The sequence below is a fragment of the Oculina patagonica genome, chromosome 2 (genome assembly GCF_052425735.1).
Source record: "Oculina patagonica isolate OP01 chromosome 2, crgOcupat, whole genome shotgun sequence".
NCBI lineage: Eukaryota > Metazoa > Cnidaria > Anthozoa > Scleractinia > Oculinidae > Oculina > Oculina patagonica.
The window spans coordinates 12,795,079-12,814,690 of record NC_135759.1 but is presented as its reverse complement, the minus strand read 5'-3'; the positions used below and the strand labels follow the sequence as shown (position 1 = coordinate 12,814,690).

Genomic DNA, 19,612 nt, shown 5'->3' with positions numbered 1-19,612 from the left:
TTCTGCTCAGGGTTTTGGCCAGGAGTGGTCTACTGAGTAGGATACCTGGTTCTCATGTTTTGCAGGTCCTTCAAAGTAATTTTCTTACGAACACTGGCTGATCTGCTTTCTAGGAAGTGTCATCCTGTGGATTCTGGAGTTCAGGACATTTCTAGTTTTTGGCGGCATGGTTTGTGGTTTGCATCCAAACAGTAAATTTATAAGGCTTTTGGTATCTCCAAAAAGCTGGGTAGGGACTTTCTTTTCTCTCTAATGCTTTTGTCATCAGGGGCCCGTTTCTCGGGGGTCCTTAAAAGCCATAGAAACATCTCAAACCTTATGATTACAGAGCTTTTTTTATTCCATGATATTTTTAATATGAACTGAGGTTCCCTTCATACAAAGTTCCAGGCCAATACACTTCTCTGTTTTTAAGATACAGATAACTAAAAATGGCTTTAAGGGCCGGAAAACTTTCCGGGGCTTTCGAGAAACGGGCCCGAGGTCTTTTCAGCTTAACTAAGGAGAACTGAAAGAGGGTATAATTCCAATTTTTTAACACTTGAACTTCTTGAACTTCCTTGAACTTCTTGATGACATATTATTCTGAAATCCGAGATGATCATGGTTAATAATGAGACATATTCAGCCAGGGTGCTTGTGATGTGGTTACTCATCTGATCACAGGGAATCTGGAATAATTATCATCACTAATCATCAGTTTCGTCTTTCTGTTATGGTTAAATAGTCAGTTCCTAGTTTTTCCATGGCCAAGTGGGAACATCAGGTTGCATGACTGGCAGTTTTGGATGTGCTGGCAGGTGTTTGTTACATAAAGCACAATCCTTCACCCAATACCACAATACCCAACGTCATTAATTTTGAGATATCTGGCATGAATACAGACTCCTTGGCCTTAAGGATTATTTTAGTTAAATTGCTCTGGTGGCCCATGTGCATAGTCCGCTGTAGGACTTGCTTCTGTGTGAACTAAGGTACAACTATTCAACTATTCAGCACTAAGGCATCTTTCAGTATACTAGGTCACACAAGGAATTCCATATTTATTCCTATAATTCTTGTAGGCATTACTTTTTGAAAAGTGCACATGGCACCCACTGCAAATGACATCTCAGCAGGTTCTTGAATAATAGAAGATTTCACAGCTGTTAGATCAACGGGGCTGGTAACAAAATAAATGCTGCTCTCCGTTAAAAGGTAATCAGTGTACACCCTTCTTAAAGAGCAGGGGTACACAATAGATTCAATACCCCGTTTGTATTGTTTTCATAAAGTGAACCTTTAAATGATTACCTTTAAAAGTGTTAAGTTGTCTTGTTTCCTTGTTTATAAATTGTCATGATTTTCCATCTTGGGAAGTGGGGGAGCGGGGTAATAGAGAGGGGGGCTTATTAAAAATTTAACTTCTAGATGAGGGGGGCTTTATTAGAAGAGAGAGGGAGGCTTAATCCAGATTTTTCAGTATTCACACTGGTCATTTTCCTCTTTAGTTAAGCCACAGATCAAAATACGATTATCATTTATTTAGCTATTCCTGTTACTAACAGTAGTTAGGAATGCCCTTATAGACTGAGTCAAATCTGTGCTGAGAGATATCTTGGGATAGAATAAGTCCAAATGGTAATCTCTTGAACTATACCATCCAAATGGGATACTGTATATATACAGTTGATTTGGGCTCATGTTCCAGTTTGATGTGCTAGTAACCTCTCTGTTGTATTAATTGTTCTAGTTATCATGTGCAGTTCATTGTTAATATAGACATAGACATTTCGTTACTCTTACTTAAAGAAGAATATTATGGACCCCGTGCTCGGAATGATTCTGTCACCGTACCACAACTACAGTAACATGAACATGGCGACCCCGACGTGTGAATTGCACTTCTGAGCGACGTCAAAAATTTCTGAGCGACGTCAACAATTTCTGAGCGAAGTCCGCAAACGAAGGTTGATTGGACGTCAAACAATGCTGCCTCACAGTTCAAACTGTGGCGAAAAGAAGTGGAGCGAATTATAGACGGGCCCCTAGCATCCAGATCAGACCGTGTCAAGCTTAATGACATCTATCTGGGATGGTGCTCATGCATGCAGAATCGCTTGCAAGGCAAGGCAAAACGAAGACCCAGAATTAAGGATAACAACCCCAACAGCGCTTCTAGATCAGTAAGCTGCATGCCTCACCCACTCTACTTTCTTTCTTTCTTTCTTTTTTCAAAGTTACTACTGCTTACCACTCCCGAATCTTGGATTTGTATCGTCAAGCTGAGTTTCCTGACAACACTAACTTTCTCATCGTGGATAGAGCTCATGCGAGGACACGAAGCCGATGAAGCCACCATGCGAAAGTAAGAAGAACCCAGCGATACTCATGTCAATTCTTCACATGCACAAGACCCAGGAATGGGTTCAAAAACAAGCAGTACAAGCCTAAGCCAAAACCAGGACATAAGAAATCAGGAGGAAAGAAATCCTGTGTCTGGTGCAAGGAAGATGCTCATCCTCGCGACAAGTGCCCTGCCAAGGATGCAACATGTAATTTTTGTGGCAAACAAGGACACTTTGAACGAGCCCGTCTCAAGAAAAAAGGGCTGGACAAAGACAAGAAATTCAAGCACCAATTTGCTGTAGACATCGAACCTGAAGATCAAGAAGATGATAGTAGTGAATATGAGTATGACTTTAACCTGAATGTTATATCAATCAATATTATCGACAGCCGCAAGTCACGTGAAGTGGAATGGAAATCGTTACTACCATTAATACAACAGTAGCTGTTATCTCATCCTCTTTTTTCCAAGATTCCCATAATCACTCTTTAATTTAAGTTTAAGTTGAATATGTAATCCTTGTATAGTGTAGTGCAGTGTAGTTCTTCTTTCTTTCTTTGTCGTTTGTAAGTAAGGTAATTGTTGTAAATTTTGTATTTTTTTGTATGTTCTTAAACTATACCTGTAAAAGGAAAAAAAAAAGTCACGTGAAGTCTTTGCTCCAGTAATGTTTCACTTGAAAGGCAATAGCAAATAACTACTCCAAGCTAACTACTCCAACATCGAACGAGAACTGTTGGCAGTCCTATTTGCTTGTGAAAAGCTACACAGGTACACATTTGGGCGGAAAATCACTGTGCACACCGACCACAAGCCCCAGCAGTCCATCTTTCATAAACCGATCAGTTTGGCCCCAGTCAGATTGCAGAGCTAGGATGCTGCTGGGTCTCTCCAAGTATGACATCCAAGAGAGAAGAGTGTGTTGCTCGCGGATCCTCTCTCTCGTCTCAATCAACCATTCAGTACCAGAGAGATCCCTGGCTTAGACATCAGCATCGCACAAGTTCTGAAAGTAAAGCCTACCCGTCTAGAGTCCCTGCATGAAGAGACGAAAGTAGATTCCACTTTAGCTGCACTGACCAACCTTATCATTACGGGTTGGCCGAAGAGCATGCAAGATCTACCGGAACATCTCCATCCATATTAGTGTTTCCGGGATGAATTAACAATCCTGGATGGAATTGTCATGAAAGGGAGCAGAATTGTCATCCCTAAAAGCATGAGACCGGGAATTCTCAGTCGCCTGCATGATGCACATAAAGGTCTAACCTCAACGCTCCAACGTGCAAGACGCACTGTGTATTGCCCTAAGATACAAGATGATATCAGTGAGATGGTACAAAAATGCAATGAGTTCCAAAGACATGGAAACAAGAAGCCCAGACCTCCAGAACGGCAGATCTCAGCCACTCATCCAATGGAAATCCTTGGAATGGTTTGGTGAATTTCCGAGGCCAGCATGCACTGGCCACAGTTGATTACTATTCTGGTTTTCTCACCTATGACACCCTAGTGGATGAGACCATGTATGGATCCAGCCCATACCATCATCAAAGTAATGGTTACGCAGAAAGGGCGGTAATTGTGAAGAACAGCTCCCGCTAACCGACTGTCGGTCAAGTGTCGGCCGACAGGTTACCAACAGACTACCGACAGGCCACCGACAGCCCACCGACAGGTTACCGACAGTTTCCCAAAACAGACATTTTACTGTAAAACTGAGCAGTAAACACAGAAGTAAACCCAATGCAGAAAGCGATTAAAACAGATAAGACTTATAAACATTGTATTTCATTGTACTACGGTACTAACTACAAAACAAATCGACTCCTCGCCAAGATTTTCTTTTATACAAACTTCAATCTCTTATAAATATATCACCTACGTAACTTTAAAAGTCCATAAGGCAAGCAATGAAATCACGTTCGAAGATGATTTTATCCAAAACTAAGGCCAAAACAGTGCAAAAACTTCTCCACACACGCACTCGCTGAAGTCGCCCTAGAATCCTTTGCGACCCCTCCGAGGGGGAATGAGACTAAGTTAACCAATCCAATATGGCGGAGAAAAATGGAGTAGCTGTGTTCGCGTAAATTCTCCGGTCGATTTCGGCAGCGCAGAAGCTAGTTTTAGGCTGTGATGACCGAAACTCAGGAGTATATACCTTTCCTTTCAATTTCTCATAAATTTTGGGGTCCGTTACGGAGGAAAAACATAAAGAAACAAAAAGGGCAATCGCTACTGTCGAACAGATTCTGAAGAAGAGTACAAGCGACATTGATATCACCAAAGCCCTGACAACATACCTTGATACTCCAGTGAGCAACAATCTACCATCACCTGCCGAGCTATTCTACAGTAGGCCAATCAACACCCGTCTCAGCGTTGCTATGACTCCAGCTCTGCTGACTGATCAGCAAAAATCTCAACTTAGTGAAAAGCGCTCAGCACATCTGGAGCCTATCAAGCAGGACAATTACATCTACCTGCCTGGTCAACCCATCTGGTTCACTGATGATGATTCTGATGAATGGAAACCTGGGTATATTGAGTCAAAAGATACCTCGCCAGATTTATACTGGATCATCAATGACAAGACCAACAGACATAGGCGTACGGGGACCGTCGGACCTGGGGGGGCGGAGACCTTATTGCCCGAAAAAAATGGCATGGGTTTAAAGCCGAATAAACAGCCATATGAAATGGACAACAAAACGTGCGTTGAAATTGTTGTGTACAAACCTTGCCAGCTTGCTTAAAGGAAATGATAGTTCTTTAAATAATCTCGTGGCGTTGCCCGAAGATGTCAACGCACTGAATCCTTTTTCTTCGGAATGTTTTATTTATTCACTTAAGTTTAGCAAAAATAAAAGTATTTTTAGGAGGCAATTTACATTGTCTTCCCCACTTGAAAGTTATGTAAAATCATGTTAAACATTCAGGAATAAATCGGTTAAAAACATTATGTAAAATGTTTTGAGCTAGCCCTGAGAACTTACCATTTGAGTCAAAAGCATTAGCTTCATTACATTTGTAACCGTATGGCTGCTTTGTTTCAAGGTGTTAAACGGGGTCAACCGCGCGCAAACGTTCAAGCTATGAAAACGCTGATTCCGACTGAATCAAGCTGAGGGGTCACGCAGAATTTGCGAGAAAAATCGAATATGATTATAGCAATTTGCGAGAGGAAACGAAAGCAGATAAATGAGAAATTTGGACTTTTGAACCACAAAGTTCGGTATATTTCCATTACTTTTTGTATTGATATAATTCGTTTTGATTGTAATGTTGAGACTTGTCTGCTTATTTTCTATTTTTTCTCTGGCTTGTTGCCCGAATTCTTAGCATTTTGCCCGAAAAATTTTGGCACTGGGGGGGCTGCAGCCCCCCTCGCCCCCCCGCCTCGTACGCCTGTGCCAACAGACGAAATAAGCGTGACATTAAGCCGCGTTATGCTGCCGTTGCACAGCAGTGACCCCAGGCGCAGATCCCTATAAGGTGTCCAGTAAACTTGTCAGACGAGAATTTAACACCGCTTAATCCGCCAACGTTTCTCCTCGCCTTAATTAATTTGAAGATATTCTCGTCACCGTACCATAACAGTAACATAAACACTTTCTTGTGTCAATGGCAGATACATGGTAAATACTTCTCTCCATATATTTATGTGGTTGGGTGAAGATTAGCTCACATTTCTGCTTCAAAATTAGAATCTTGGGTGTGTCTCCTGGACTAGTCCGGTGTACTGAAAGAGGTTTGAACCTGTCGGCCATGTTGTGCTATTGTGTATACACAAGTTGCTTTCCAAAACTAAAAAAACTTCCCTTGGAAACAGTCCTTTGGCTCCTGCAAGATCAGTGGAAATTAATCCCTCTGTTGCTAAATGATGAAGGTTATTATGATGAAGTGTATGAATTTCATCATATTGTATGAATAGTTTGTTTTGTAATTTAAGCAAATAAAGTATTTAATCATTGATCATTGTAAAACGCCATTGCCTCTTGCCATGCCAACCTCTATGATTGACGGAATAAACCTTTTTGTCCTTTGTTAATAATAATAATAATAATAATAATAATAATAATAATAATAATAATAATAATGAGGTTTTTTGGGCGCATTTAAAAAACTCAATGCGCTTACATTTCTATATTAAAAAATTAGCTAAAACTAATATAATGTTATAATTTTTCTAAGACACTAAAAAATAAAATAAGTGAAACAACTAATCAAAGGAAAAAATTAAGGTTACACAAAACTAGGTTAGCCCAATAAAAATAGATCAACAATAAAATTTCCGAAACAAAAATGTTTTTAGTGCAGATTTAAAAGTCGAAAGAGATGGTGCATTTTTGAGAGAGTCCGGTAGGCTGTTCCATAGTATAGGTGCATGGTTAACATTGTTGAAAGGATCAAAGGTGGGGGGGTTGAGAGTCTGACCTAACGTCCAGTTGACATAAAGCTTACGCTTACCTGATTTCTTTTGTACTCTTGTACAGAGATTTCAAAGAGTTGTGCATTTGTTATCCCAATTCCACAGAAGGTCAGATAATTCCTAAAAACCTTAAATTCAAAAACAAAATCAAAACTACTTAGCTCAGTTGCATACTATACATCACTTTGGCCATGGTGGTTGTTAGTAATCGGCGTAACGGCGGAGCGCGGAACGGCGTAACGAGAATCGGCATAACGAGAATTTTTTTCTTTTTTTAATAACTTAATTAATTTATTGCTAGGAACAAAATTAAGGCCCCGTCCGCACTGACCCGGGTAAATTTGAAAACGCATCGGCGTTTTCGGTCACCGAAAACGGAGCTTTTCAAAAACGTTCTCCAAAGTGGGTATCGTTTTCAAATTTACCCGGGCTAATGTGGACGGAAAACACTTTACGCGGCGTTTTCAAATTTCTCCGTTTTCAAATTTACCCGGGTCAGTGCTGGCAGGGCCTAAATTAATATATTTCCACTTTGCAGACCTGCAGACAGCGGTACCTGGAACCAATTTTTCTTTCTTTATTTCACACACAATAGGCCGCAAAATCGTTTGTGTGTTATATGATCCCTGGACTTAAGGTGGCCCGCGGGTATTTATGAGGCTGACAGTTCCCTTTTTCAAGCGCGTTTTAAAACGGGAAAACGTGAAGCGATTGCTTAGATTTTTGAGAATCTAAAAGAATAATCCTTAAACTATATAAAATCATAAATTTTGTGGCGATCAAACGCGATTTGTTTAAGCTGTGAGCGATTTTCGGAAGCCTTCGTTTTTATAAAATGTGATTATTTTTAAAATGCCACGGTGAATTTTTTTGTAATTACCTCAAAACGCTGCCAATCAGATAAAGTTTACGCACAACAACTTACAGGAAAATCCACTCCGTAGATTTCCTGAACGAGCTACTTCTTTATTTTGCCTTTAAAAACTGCTGTGTTATGCGTCTGTCTTGACCGTCGCATAAATATGATACTTATAATAACCATGTACCAGCCAGTTAGTAGTCAATAAAGATAGATATTTTTCTGCCGAATATTTGAAAATATCAAACAAATGACGTAATTTCAAATTGCGAAAAATTTGTCGATTTGTTTTTCATTTTTTTAATGCTGCAGCTACAACAGGATATTGCAAAGGTTTGTGCCGAGTTTCAGCGTGTTCCTTTCATACGGTTTGAAGAATTTCGGTCGGAAAGTCAGGTACATTTGCTTTCCAAGTTCTAGTCGCTTCGTAAACCCCGCATTTCGAATAAAGTTATACTGTTGTTTTCGAAGAGAGGTGTTACTTTCAAATTCCGCACGATCTTCTGCTGTTTGGAAACAACACGGCTTGAAATAGTAGAACTAAAATGACAATTACCGTTCCCGAAAATGTATTCCCTGGCGGCAGAAGAATTTTCGTGCGGTATTTGGAAGTATCACCTCTCTTCGAACAACAACACAATAATTTCACTCAAAATGCGGGGTTTACGAAGCGACTAGAACTTGGAAAGCAAATGTAGAGAGCCAGGATTTCGAGTTTATTGCAGAGTGAGAATTAATTAATTTAATTTTGTTCACAGAAAATAAATTAAAAAAGTTATTAAAAAAAAAAATACAGAAAAAAAACTGTTTACGCCGATTCTCGTTAAGCCATTACGCCGTTCCGCGTTCCGCCGTTCCACCGATTACTAACAACCGGCCATGGTCATAAATGGGCCCAAGCACTTTCTCCTGGACACTTTGAATAAACCCGTTTCGGCATGTCGTGAAACTAATACGAAAGTAATATAGGAAGCGGAGCAGAACAGTTCAAAGAGGAAAACCGCCCAGTGAAAACTAGAAACACAGAGCAGTAGCGAATCCAGACCTTCAGCTAAGTGGGAGGCCCGATCATCCAGGCCCTAAAATAATGAGGGGGCCCGCTCTTGAAAATATTTTTTCGGTCCTTCGTGCCTCTATTTGGCCAAAAATAAGGTATCCCCCCCCCCCCCGGGCCCTTCCCCTAGATCCGCCACTGCAGAGCGACTGCAGAACGCTTTCACCACCCCACACCAGAGCAGCCGCCATTTTGAAATAACGAGGTAACGAGGGCTCAGCTCGGTGTTTACCTTTTCATCCTTTTGGGTGAACTGGTGTTCGCCTGATTTCTTGTTGATGATCTGCGCCACTCCAATAACCTGCACAGAAACGAACATAGGTTGTGTGATTGGTAGGTAAATAATTGACGACATCAACTTATTTTAAATAATAATTTTTTCAAGGTACCTCTCCGTCATGACTTTTAATTGGCATACATAGAATACTGTGTGTTCTGTAACCGGTGGCCTTGTCGATTTCTGGATTAAAACGAGGATCCTGAAACACAAAAAAGCAAATCATAATTCGTCTTGAAAGGCTAAAAATGTAAGGAAAAAATCAAGCACAACATCTTGACGCAGTTTTTGTATAGCAGTCTGTTCACGATGTCAACAAAAATATTGATATGCCGTTGGTCAGGCCTTTTTTTCGCAAAAAGAACGCCTGAACGCAGGTTACCATACTCTAAAAAATGATCCGCAGCTTTGAAGAGTAAAACCTTAATGCCCGCTTTTCAGCACTTGATTAGTGTCCACAAATTTGATCATCAAATTTTTTAGCTAGAAAGGTGGTGTTAAAAGCAAATGATATATTTTAGAACATTTTTCCAACACTGAATTTCACGTCAGGTTTGCGGTCCCTTGTCAATTCCCAGCATAATCTCACCAATTAAATTAGCAGAACATTGTGACGCGAGGTACACAGTGACGCGAGGTACTTTTTTATACACATACAGCAAAAAACATGCTTACAGGGGTTTAGCAGCGAATGACGCGCACACTAGCAGTTTTCTTCTTCTTCTTCATTTGTCTCTTCTCATCGCCTTAGTTTTCTCACTTCGTTTACCGCTTCTCAAAACAATCGAAATCGTAGGCAGAAAATGACAGAGTCTTGACAATCAATTTTCAGCAACGTCAGAAGAGTGAATTCGTGTAACTTTTTTTAGTTGCTTACGCCCGTGTATCTAATGAGCCGTACAGAAGCTGGAAGTTACGTTAAAACTCGTTACTACATCCCCACAAAAATTAATTAATTCTCAAACAACCGATGCCGACTGAAAAGGGTGATAATTTTCTCGTGGCCGTTAAAAGGGAATAGTCACAAAAAGTAGCATCAAGGCAATTACATATTCAAAAAATACCACACGTATTTAGTGCATCTTCTGCGTTTGTTTTTAAACAGTCTCCTGCATTCCAAGTACGCACATTCACGTCAGAGCGGTACTTGTTGGACTCGTTTTAATCGATCAGAAGCGCGTGTTCTTTGTAAAAAAAAAAAAAAAAAAAAAAATGTAAATACAATTTTAAAGTCCATACGCGGGACGAGGTTACCCTCAGTGTCCGAGCCAGAGGCTCATGTATAAGACGTAGGACTGTAAGATCGAATTGGAATTTGGTAGTGTTGATTTTTGCGGAGGGAGGAAAACCGGAGAACCCGGAGAAAAACCCTCGGAGCGAGGACGAGAACCAACAACAAACTCAACCCACATATGACGCCGGGTCCGGGAATCGAACCCGGGCCACATTGGTGGGAGGCGAGTGCTCTCACCACTGCGCCATCCCCGCTCCCCAAAACAACATTTAAAAAGTAAAGTTGGCCGAACACGAGTCAAATTCCACTCGTTTTTAAAATGAAGCTAGGTTTATAGCAAAGCAGTTGAAAGTATTTAAAGAAGGAGGAAACGCTTCCTGTAAGAGGATCAAAGCGATTTCTTTGGGGGTTTGGAAACATTCGTACGACCTTTGGACAACATTTTGAAAATCTTCGGAAATCTTCGGTAAATCATATCGTCAAAAACATCGTAATTAGCAGATTTATATAATAAACAGAGTATTATGATGGCTTCTCGTGTTCAAATCGAAATCTGACTCGTTCGCTGCGCTCATTCATGAGTTATCGATTTGAAAACTCGAAGATAAATTTCATATATTCGCGCAACCATTTGATATCCTCTATTTATCACATCTCCCGATACCTATTTGCGGACATTCTGCACAACTCTCGATACCATTTGCGCGCCCACTTTGGGAAAATCGAGATTTTTTCTGTATAAACGGATATTATACGCGCGGACTTCAAGGATGCCTCCTCGGGTTTTGGCCTCTGGGCCAAAATCCTGGGCAAAAAAACCCAGCGGGGATAACAATTGTTCACCTCAGTGTCAGGGAATAATTGCCAACGAGACAGCCGAGCCAAGAGGCGAGGCTGTCGAGGCGGCAGAATCATAGAGCCGTGTGCGTATGAGTGTATAGGCAGAGAAAATCTTAAGTTCTGCGTAAGGGACTTTTTTTGACCATATTTGGGTGTAAGTAAACCCCATATTTGGGTTGTATTGTTCTTCCCAACTGGTTCCCAGTCTCTCACTCCTTGCTAGAGAGCAAATGACGAAAATGGCGTCCACGCGGCTCGCTGTTAAAATTTTCAATGTGGTCATTCATCCGTTTACCGATAAATACACCTTTAGGGAATTATAAATCGAAAGAGAATACCCTAAGGAATATTCGACCGCCGAAAAAATGAACATCAAGGTCTTCAAAGCGATGGAATAATATTTCGACTTTGGAGTTCTTTGATTTACGATCGAAGAGAGACATGAAAATCAAAAGCGGACTGTTGACTTCAAATAGAGTTTTCTTGACTTATGAGAATGCTGAAGTCGGGTAAATGCTTCCTTTTAATTAGTGTTGATTGTGTTTATAGTAATTGTTTGACCGATGATTTATTTCAAATCAAATACCGTTTATATTTTATTTGGCACGCATTTTCGCTCCGCGTAGGAATAACATCAATACAAAGCGACGCTCACTAAAATTACTGCATGTCATACACACAACAAAGTCAAAAGTTTTTTGCTTCTAACGGCAAAATGTAATGTTAACTTGAATAACATTTTTGTCTCCAAATAATCCTTGACCGTTCAAGTTTTGTTTTCTGTTCAAATTTTTCAAGTTTTGCGTAACTGAACATGACACTTCGCATGCGAGACCGAAATCTGACCCGTGCATTACCGTCTCTGATTTCTGAAAATTATTTTTAAAAAAGCATCTGAGCAGTTTTGATTTTGGGATTTGATTTATAAGAAGTTCTTAAAATGCAACTATCCCTTTTGTGGACGGAAACATTTTAACCATCGCGTGTTGTATTTAAAAAACAGTGATTAAACCTCATTTATTGCCTACATTTTGTGACATTTTAACGTTGAAAAGAATTTAAAGATTTGTCAAGAGTTATCAATCTGTCAAACCCGTAGCCTGCGTAGCAGACATCTGTGAACGTTTTTTAGTGTGTTTAAAAGAGTGCGCGATCGCGAGAATACGCGCGCTGGAAACTACGGCGCCTGCTACCCAGGCTATCAAGCCTGTGTCATTTATGAACACCAGAGAAATAGCACTTTTTTCGCATATTACCTAAATTACAATAGTTCTATCAACAACCATTCAATATCTGTTCTTATGAACAAACATGAGTATTTCGCTCGTTGGCACTTACCGATAGGTACAACTAGTTGTTTTTTCTTCACTATTTTTCACCGAGCTAAAAATCCACCATCTTTATTATTTACTGCAAATTTGATGATTTCGACATTGCTGATCCTAGCAGTATGCAGGACGCGTGTCACTTATCAACCTAGTAAATGGCCTAGCTCACAGCGAGTCTCACGTAGCTCAGTTGGTTAGAGCGCCCAACCGGTATCTGGGAGGCCATGGGTTCGATTCCCGTCGGGGACTCAGATTTTTTCTTTGTCCCACGCTCGTGTCATGTAGAATAATTTCTTCACTATTTTTCACCGAGCTTAAAATCTACCATCTTTATTATTTACTGAAAATTTGATGATTTCGACATTGCTGATCCTAGCAGTATGCAGGACGCGTGTCACTTATCAACCTAGTAAATGGCCTAGCTCACAGCGAGTCTCACGTAGCTCAGTTGGTTAGAGCGCCCAACCGGTATCTGGGAGGCCATGGGTTCGATTCCCGTCGGGGACTCAGATTTTTTCTTTGTCCCACGCTCGTGTCATGTAGAATAATTTCTTCACTATTTTTCACCGAGCTTAAAAATCTACCATCTTTATTATTTACTGCATAGTTGTTTATTGTTAGAAATTTCCCCAACAGCGCGCGCTCTTATTGGCTAATTCGAGATCACATGACATCTAACAATAAAGGCTGTAAATACGCCATGCACGTTTGCAAAGCGACGAGCAACTTTAAAGGCAAAAGTTGACAACTTTTCTTTCGAAATTCTTATGAACGAAACATGCTCAGTGAACGTTGGCACAAACCTTTGAAATATTTTTTTAGCGCTAGCTTGTAAATAATGCAATACAAATCGACAATTTTTTGCAAGTTGCAACCATATCATTTGTTTGATTTTCACAATATTTTAGCGTTTAATCTTCTACCTTTATTGATTGCTAAAATTTGATATATATCTCCGATCTTTTAACCTTTTACAGACAATTTTTAAGCGATATCACCCTTCAAAGGGATGGATATTTTGTCAAGACGGCTCAGGTCACATTGGGCATGAAGCAGCTATCGCAAGGTCTCACATGTATGGCTCCCTACGGATCGGATTATCATGTATCTTGCTATGAGTGAACTTTAAAACTTCTTTGAGGTCATAACAAAAATTTCAGCGCGGCATATTAAAAATAATCGCGTTTTATTAAAAAAGAAGGCTTCAGAAAATTGAAATTGAAAAGCAGAGACCGATACAACGTAGAATGAGAGAATTAGTTTTGTACTATATTTCGGCTGGCCAAACCAGCCTTCTTCAGGTACAATGAAGTTTACATTGGCTATGTTTAAATTTATATGGTGATAATGGTATCTTACGAAATACCGGAAATACGTAAAAATAAATACAGGAAATATGTAAACAGCGTACTAGTATAAAACAAAAAATTAAAATATGCTAAGCTTAAAAATGACAACAAAATAGTATAAGTAAACAAACAAAATAATAGGTTTCTTCGCGTATGTTAAGGCCATCGGGAACAAGTGTTCTGCCTCTTAAAATTAAAAAAGCTTCCCCGGCCTTACGGATTGAGTCTCGGTTGGAGAAGACTTTTTCGATGATGGTTTGTCGGTAGGTTTGGTGTAAAGGTCAGTATTGATGTCACCGTTGTCAGTTAAAGAGACATTAACGTTAAGAAAAGGTACGTTAGTTGAAGAATGTGAGCTGGTGAATTTGATGGTGGGATGAATGCTGTTGAGATAATCGATGAAGACTTTTAGGTTATCCAGACCTTCAGTCCAGACATCCCCCGTAGACTTGCCTTACAAACGAAAGACGTCAACAAAAATAAACGTGTACCATTTATAACTACTTTTAATCCATCGCTTCCTCACATCTCTAACATTATTAAAAGACATTTTCATTTACTCTCTTCTAACCGCTGCAAAACTGTTTTTCAACAGTTGCCTGTTGTTGCTTTCAGGCGCTCCCCTAACCTTCGCGATTTACTAGTGAAGGCCAAACTCCCTTCTAATTTGACTAATCCGCATCCGCAACTTCCATCCGGTTCTTTTCGTTGTGGAAAGAACTGCGCCACTTGTCCTTATATTACTGACGGACTGACTAGCTATACCTTCTTTTCTACTGGTGAAACGCGCCACATTCAATCTAACCTGACCTGTGACACTCAAAACCTCATCTACATGATTCAATGTAACCGCTGTAATTTACATTACATAGGAGAAACTAAACGACGTTTAAAAGACCGATTTAATGAACACCGCCGTACCATAGATAACCCCAACAGTAAATCTAAACCCACTACAGCCGCACAACATTTCATTTCCTCGCCTAGCCACACTGCTAATGACATACAATTAATCCCCTCTCGGTGTAACCTGCAAGCGGCTCACGTTTGGGGTATGCACGCACGAGTGGCGAAGCCGCGAGTTTGCGCTTCTGCTCCAGACTGGTAACCAAGCTTTTCGGAACAGACGATGCCATTTCTGCTCTATAGTTAAGGCCTGGACTAGGTAGAAACTGCGCTCTGATTACGTACTGGATGAAGTTAGGCCTAGATAGGGCTATTATTAGACCTAAGTTAGATTCATGCTTTGGTTAGGGATAGGGTCACCTATTATAGGTTGTGACATTTTTAAAGAAAGGCACCTTGCATAATTAAATTTTTCGGGGTTTTGGCGGATCGACGTGGTGGTGTAGTGGTGAGAGCGCGCTCTTAGCATGTCAGAGATTCCGGGTTCGATCCTGGACGGTCACATGTGCATATGTTTTAGTATTTAATTTCGATGATAATGAAAAATTAATTCCAAGTGTCGCCAAAATGGTATTGACCGTTTATGGAAGGGAAAGTGCCTCGCCGACTCCTCCTCGCGCTAGACCATTGTTTTGGCCACTCGCGCTTGTATTCCTAAACGTAAAGGTGGATTTCCACTGACGCGTAAATATTTACGTACGTAAAACGTGCGTAAAAAAAGATACGTAGGCAAATTTCCACTGTCGCGTAAAAAGTAATAAAAAGCGTTTCCTTTTTACGCGCGTTGAACGTGCGTAAATGCCCGCCATACTGAATTATCAAGTTGGTGAATAGAGTGCTTGATTGTCGGCCATATTGGAGAAGTGAAACAATAAGTTGTTTTTCCTTTGGGAAAAAATCATTAACATTTTTATGCAAATATCTTGTTGTTTGACTCTTCCAACATGGCTGCCATGAAAACACTTTGTACCACACGCTAGAAAAAGAAATGCGTGAATATGACCAAGAGGCATTTTATAAATACTTCCGAAAGACACCATCAAGTAAAAGAGGATTTGAGGCGACCTTCCCGGATTGCCGTATGAACGAGTCCTCTGCCCAAGAGTTCTCCTTGCTGGCCTCCTTCGCGACCTTCCCGGTTCTGTAGCCAGTTCTATAGATTATTTCTTGAAATGTTAAGACTTTCTCGATGAGAAGTGTTTTTACATCTGAATGTTTTCCCAAGTAAATCGATGGGCGATTTAAAACAAAATGGTTTTCCACATAGTAAGTGGTGTCATGTGACGAAATCCAAAAGTATGATTGGGTAAATCGTTGCGTAACCGCAGACAGCCGCGAAAAAAGTTGAACTCGGTTCAACTTTTTTCAAAACCCCCAAAATCGCTACGTGCGTAAACGTGCGCGTCACGTGCGTAAATACCTGGAAAAAAACGTGGCATTGGAAATTGGACAACGTAAATTCGACGCACGTAATCGCGCGCGTAAAATTTCATTTTACGTACGTTTATAATTTTTACGCGCGTTAACGTGCGTAAACAAAAACGCGACAGTGGAAATTTACCTTAAGCCTGCTCGCAGCCTACTCTCATTGAATAATAAATACTAGTTATGCAACGCTTTGGAGTGGTATACTATGGAATACCCACGAGTCACTTGTATGTTGTTGGTATACACACAAGTCTTTAGCAGTTGTGACCTGATGCGAAGGCAGAAGGATTTTGGGGCTAAGTCGACTCTTAAGGTGGATTTTCACTGTCGCGTTTTTGTTTACGCACGTTAACGCGCGTAAAAATTATAAACGTACGTAAAATGAAATTTTACTCGCGCGATTACGTGCGTCGAATTTACGTTGTCCAATTTCCAATGCCACGTTTTTTTCCAGGTATTTACGCACGTGACGCGCACGTTTACGCACGTAGCGATTTGGGGGTTTTGAAAAAAGTTGAACCGAGTTCAACTTTTTTCGCGGCTGTCTGCGGTTACGCAACGATTTACCCAATCATACTTTTGGATTTCGTCACATGACACCACTTACCATGTGGAAAACTATTTTGTTTTAAATCGCCCATCGATTTACTTGGTAAAACATTCAGATGTAGAAACACTTCTCATCGAGAAAGTCTTAGCATTTCAAAATCGCATTCCAAATCGCTACGTGCGTAAACGTGCGCGTTTTTTTTAATTTTATTCATTAGTAAATTTATTTGTAAATTTTTAGCTTTATCTAGGATAACAGCTTTTACATGGGAATTCAGTTTCCCCCTGCTGTTATCCTCCCACTATTTTTTTATTATTATTATATATTTTATCTTTTTTGTTGTAAATATTTTTTGTAATGTTGGGAAATCTAATAAATAAATAAATAAATAAATAAAATAAATATAGAACTGGCTACAGAACCAAATTACACGAACGCATTAGTGAAAGAAAACGCCTGACGTCAGGTCACGTAGGCTTTGAACCGGCAATCCGGGAAGGTCGCCTCAAATATTCTTTTACTTGATGGCGTCTTTCGGAAGTATTTATAAAATGCCTCTTGGTCATATTCACGCATTTCTTTTTCTAGCGTGTGGTACAAAGTGTTTTCATGGCAGCCATGTTGGAAGAGTCAAACAACAAGATATTTGCATAAAAATGTTAATGATTTTTTCCCAAGGGAAAAACAACTTATTGTTTCACTTCTCCAATATGGCCGACAATCACGCACTCTATTCACCAACTTGATAATTCAGTATGGCGGGCATTTACGCACGTTCAACGCGCGTAAAAAGGAAACGCTTTTTATTACTTTTTACGCGACAGTGGAAATTTGCCTACGTATCTTTTTTTACGCACGTTTTACGTACATAAATATTTACGCGTCAGTGGAAATCCACCTTTAGTGACTTTATATTCCACTTCGTCATCTGTCCAAACAAACCAGTCAGCTTTGCTCATGCCTTAGATCTACCCGAGTTTTGTCCTCGCTGCGACATGTTAAACTATTTCCTTGAAAATCTTCAAGTTCCTAACGTAGGAAAACACGCGATACAAGTCAAACTGTGAGTGCAAAAAGAAAGAAAGAAAGTCGAAAGAAAGAAAGAAAATGGCGCCATGTGCTGTCTCGCGGGCTCATGTTACAGGTAAATGCACATCTGTCAGCGGTATAAGCGTTTTCGAATTGTTTTAGCAGGGGAAACGCTACCGAACGGTGTGAATGTGGAATTTCGAAAACGGAGAAAAAAAAATCGTTTGAAAACGGACACGAGTGGACATCATCACTATATTATAGTGATGATGGCATTGTTAGCGAAAGGTTAATTGGCAGTATTTTGTCACTGTTTCTTTCCTTTCCCTTCTACTGATCATAACGCAATGAGACATATCAGCGGAATTTTTTATATACACCTAATTGCAATAAGGTTGTCATAGAAAAAAGGAAAAAGGAAAAAGTCAAATAGGAATTAATTAAGCGCATGCATGAAATTTATTTGTACAAATGGCCTCAAAATGCTTCAAAATACGAATAAATCGATTAATCTTGTTACAGCATAAAAATGTGGACTTAAAAAGTGCAGATAAAACTCGTGAAATTTCTGTAAATGCTACGAGTTATGAAACTAAGCTAATTAATTCCTATTTATCTTTTTTCTTTTTTACTTTTTTCTATGAGAACGTTGTTGCAATTAGGTGTATATTCGAAAACTTAACAAAAATCGAAAAACTCGTCTATACTCTCGCCTTCGACTGTCTACAAAAAATCCGTTTACAAACTGTAGGTATTTTTTCTTAAAGACCGATCTTTTTAATACTATTTCGATGCAAAGGTTTGCAAGAGCAAAGAGCACTGCAGTCTGCCGCCGATAAAATCACCTTTCAACATCACTGAAAGCAGCTGTCAGGTTCTCCATTACAATACTGTGCTTAATTTAAAATACCGAATATGACAAAAGTGTTTATGGCAGGAAACTAATAAGACTCTGTTTACATTTATAATTTTGAATTGCAAATTGAAATTTTTGGAACTCAGATCTTAGCTAAGTAGGAAAATAGAAATATGTTTTCTAAATTTAACTATTTTGCTTCAAATAGTTTCAACATGTTTTTTTTTTTCAAAGCGAGTTGAGAAAAAGAGAGACCTAGGGATTTTTCAAACAAAATTTAATGATTTATACGTGGAAAGTGTTCTGTTAAAAAAACGTTTGTCGGCTTTATAACAAAAGCGAATAATTTAACTCTGACCAGGAAAACGATGTATGAAATCTCTATCGACGACAATCGACACTTTTTTTAGGTTTGAGTTGAGGTTCGACGGCTTCTGCCTCTTTAGCAGTCGATAGAGCAATTACCACTGAGTTAGAGCATAATTGCAGGATTTCGAAAACGTGTTAGCGGCGGCTCGCATTTGTCAGTAAAATGAGTTGCTATAGCGGTGCGTTACGTGGACCTTTTTCACCAATGTTCATATTAAAAAACTAGATTTTTTTCTTTGGTCGAAACGCAATTAGTCAGGTGTTTATCGCTGACGGAATAATATTTTACGATAAAATTTAAGAACCATATGAGCTGATAAGAAGAGAAGATTATTGTTTCTTCTTTTATAGTTATTCGGCAAAATTAGAGACAGCGGAAAATACGTTATATATTTAACACTAAAAAAGCCGGGTAAAACACTGAGGTGGAATTCAGTTGGATGATCGATGTCACATTTCCTAAAGTGTTATCTTTAAACAGAAAATAGAGCCGAGGATAATGTCAATGAGCTGGTAGCAGGGGTATATGCATCGAATCAGTACTGAAGAAACTGAATTCAAGTTAGTAGCGTGTTGGCGAGGAAATGTTTCATTGTCGCTGCCCCAATAAGTTCGATGACCGCATAGTTTCCATTGCTTTCTGTTTTGGTCGCAGCTAACTTCTTAAGTCTCTTAACGATCTCTCCTTGGTATGAAAATCATGATCCTCGTAAACACAGCGAGTTTCAAAATACCCTTAGCTAGCTGGGTACAGACACACTAGCGCAGC

The 19,612-nt window shown here is 39.6% G+C and overlaps 1 protein-coding gene across 1 annotated transcript in view; it reads right to left on the bottom strand.

Moving 5' to 3' along the window:
• Nucleotides 1-19,612, bottom strand: part of LOC144638810 (cGMP-specific 3',5'-cyclic phosphodiesterase-like) — a 49,514-nt gene that overhangs the window by 28,300 nt on the left and 1,602 nt on the right. The window contains exons 2-4 of the mRNA XM_078498078.1: nucleotides 9,067-9,156; nucleotides 8,910-8,978; nucleotides 6,803-6,892 (exon numbers count right to left, since the gene is read on the bottom strand). Of these exons, the coding sequence (XP_078354204.1) occupies nucleotides 6,803-6,892; nucleotides 8,910-8,978; nucleotides 9,067-9,156 (249 nt within the window). The remainder of the gene's footprint in view (nucleotides 1-6,802; nucleotides 6,893-8,909; nucleotides 8,979-9,066; nucleotides 9,157-19,612) is intronic.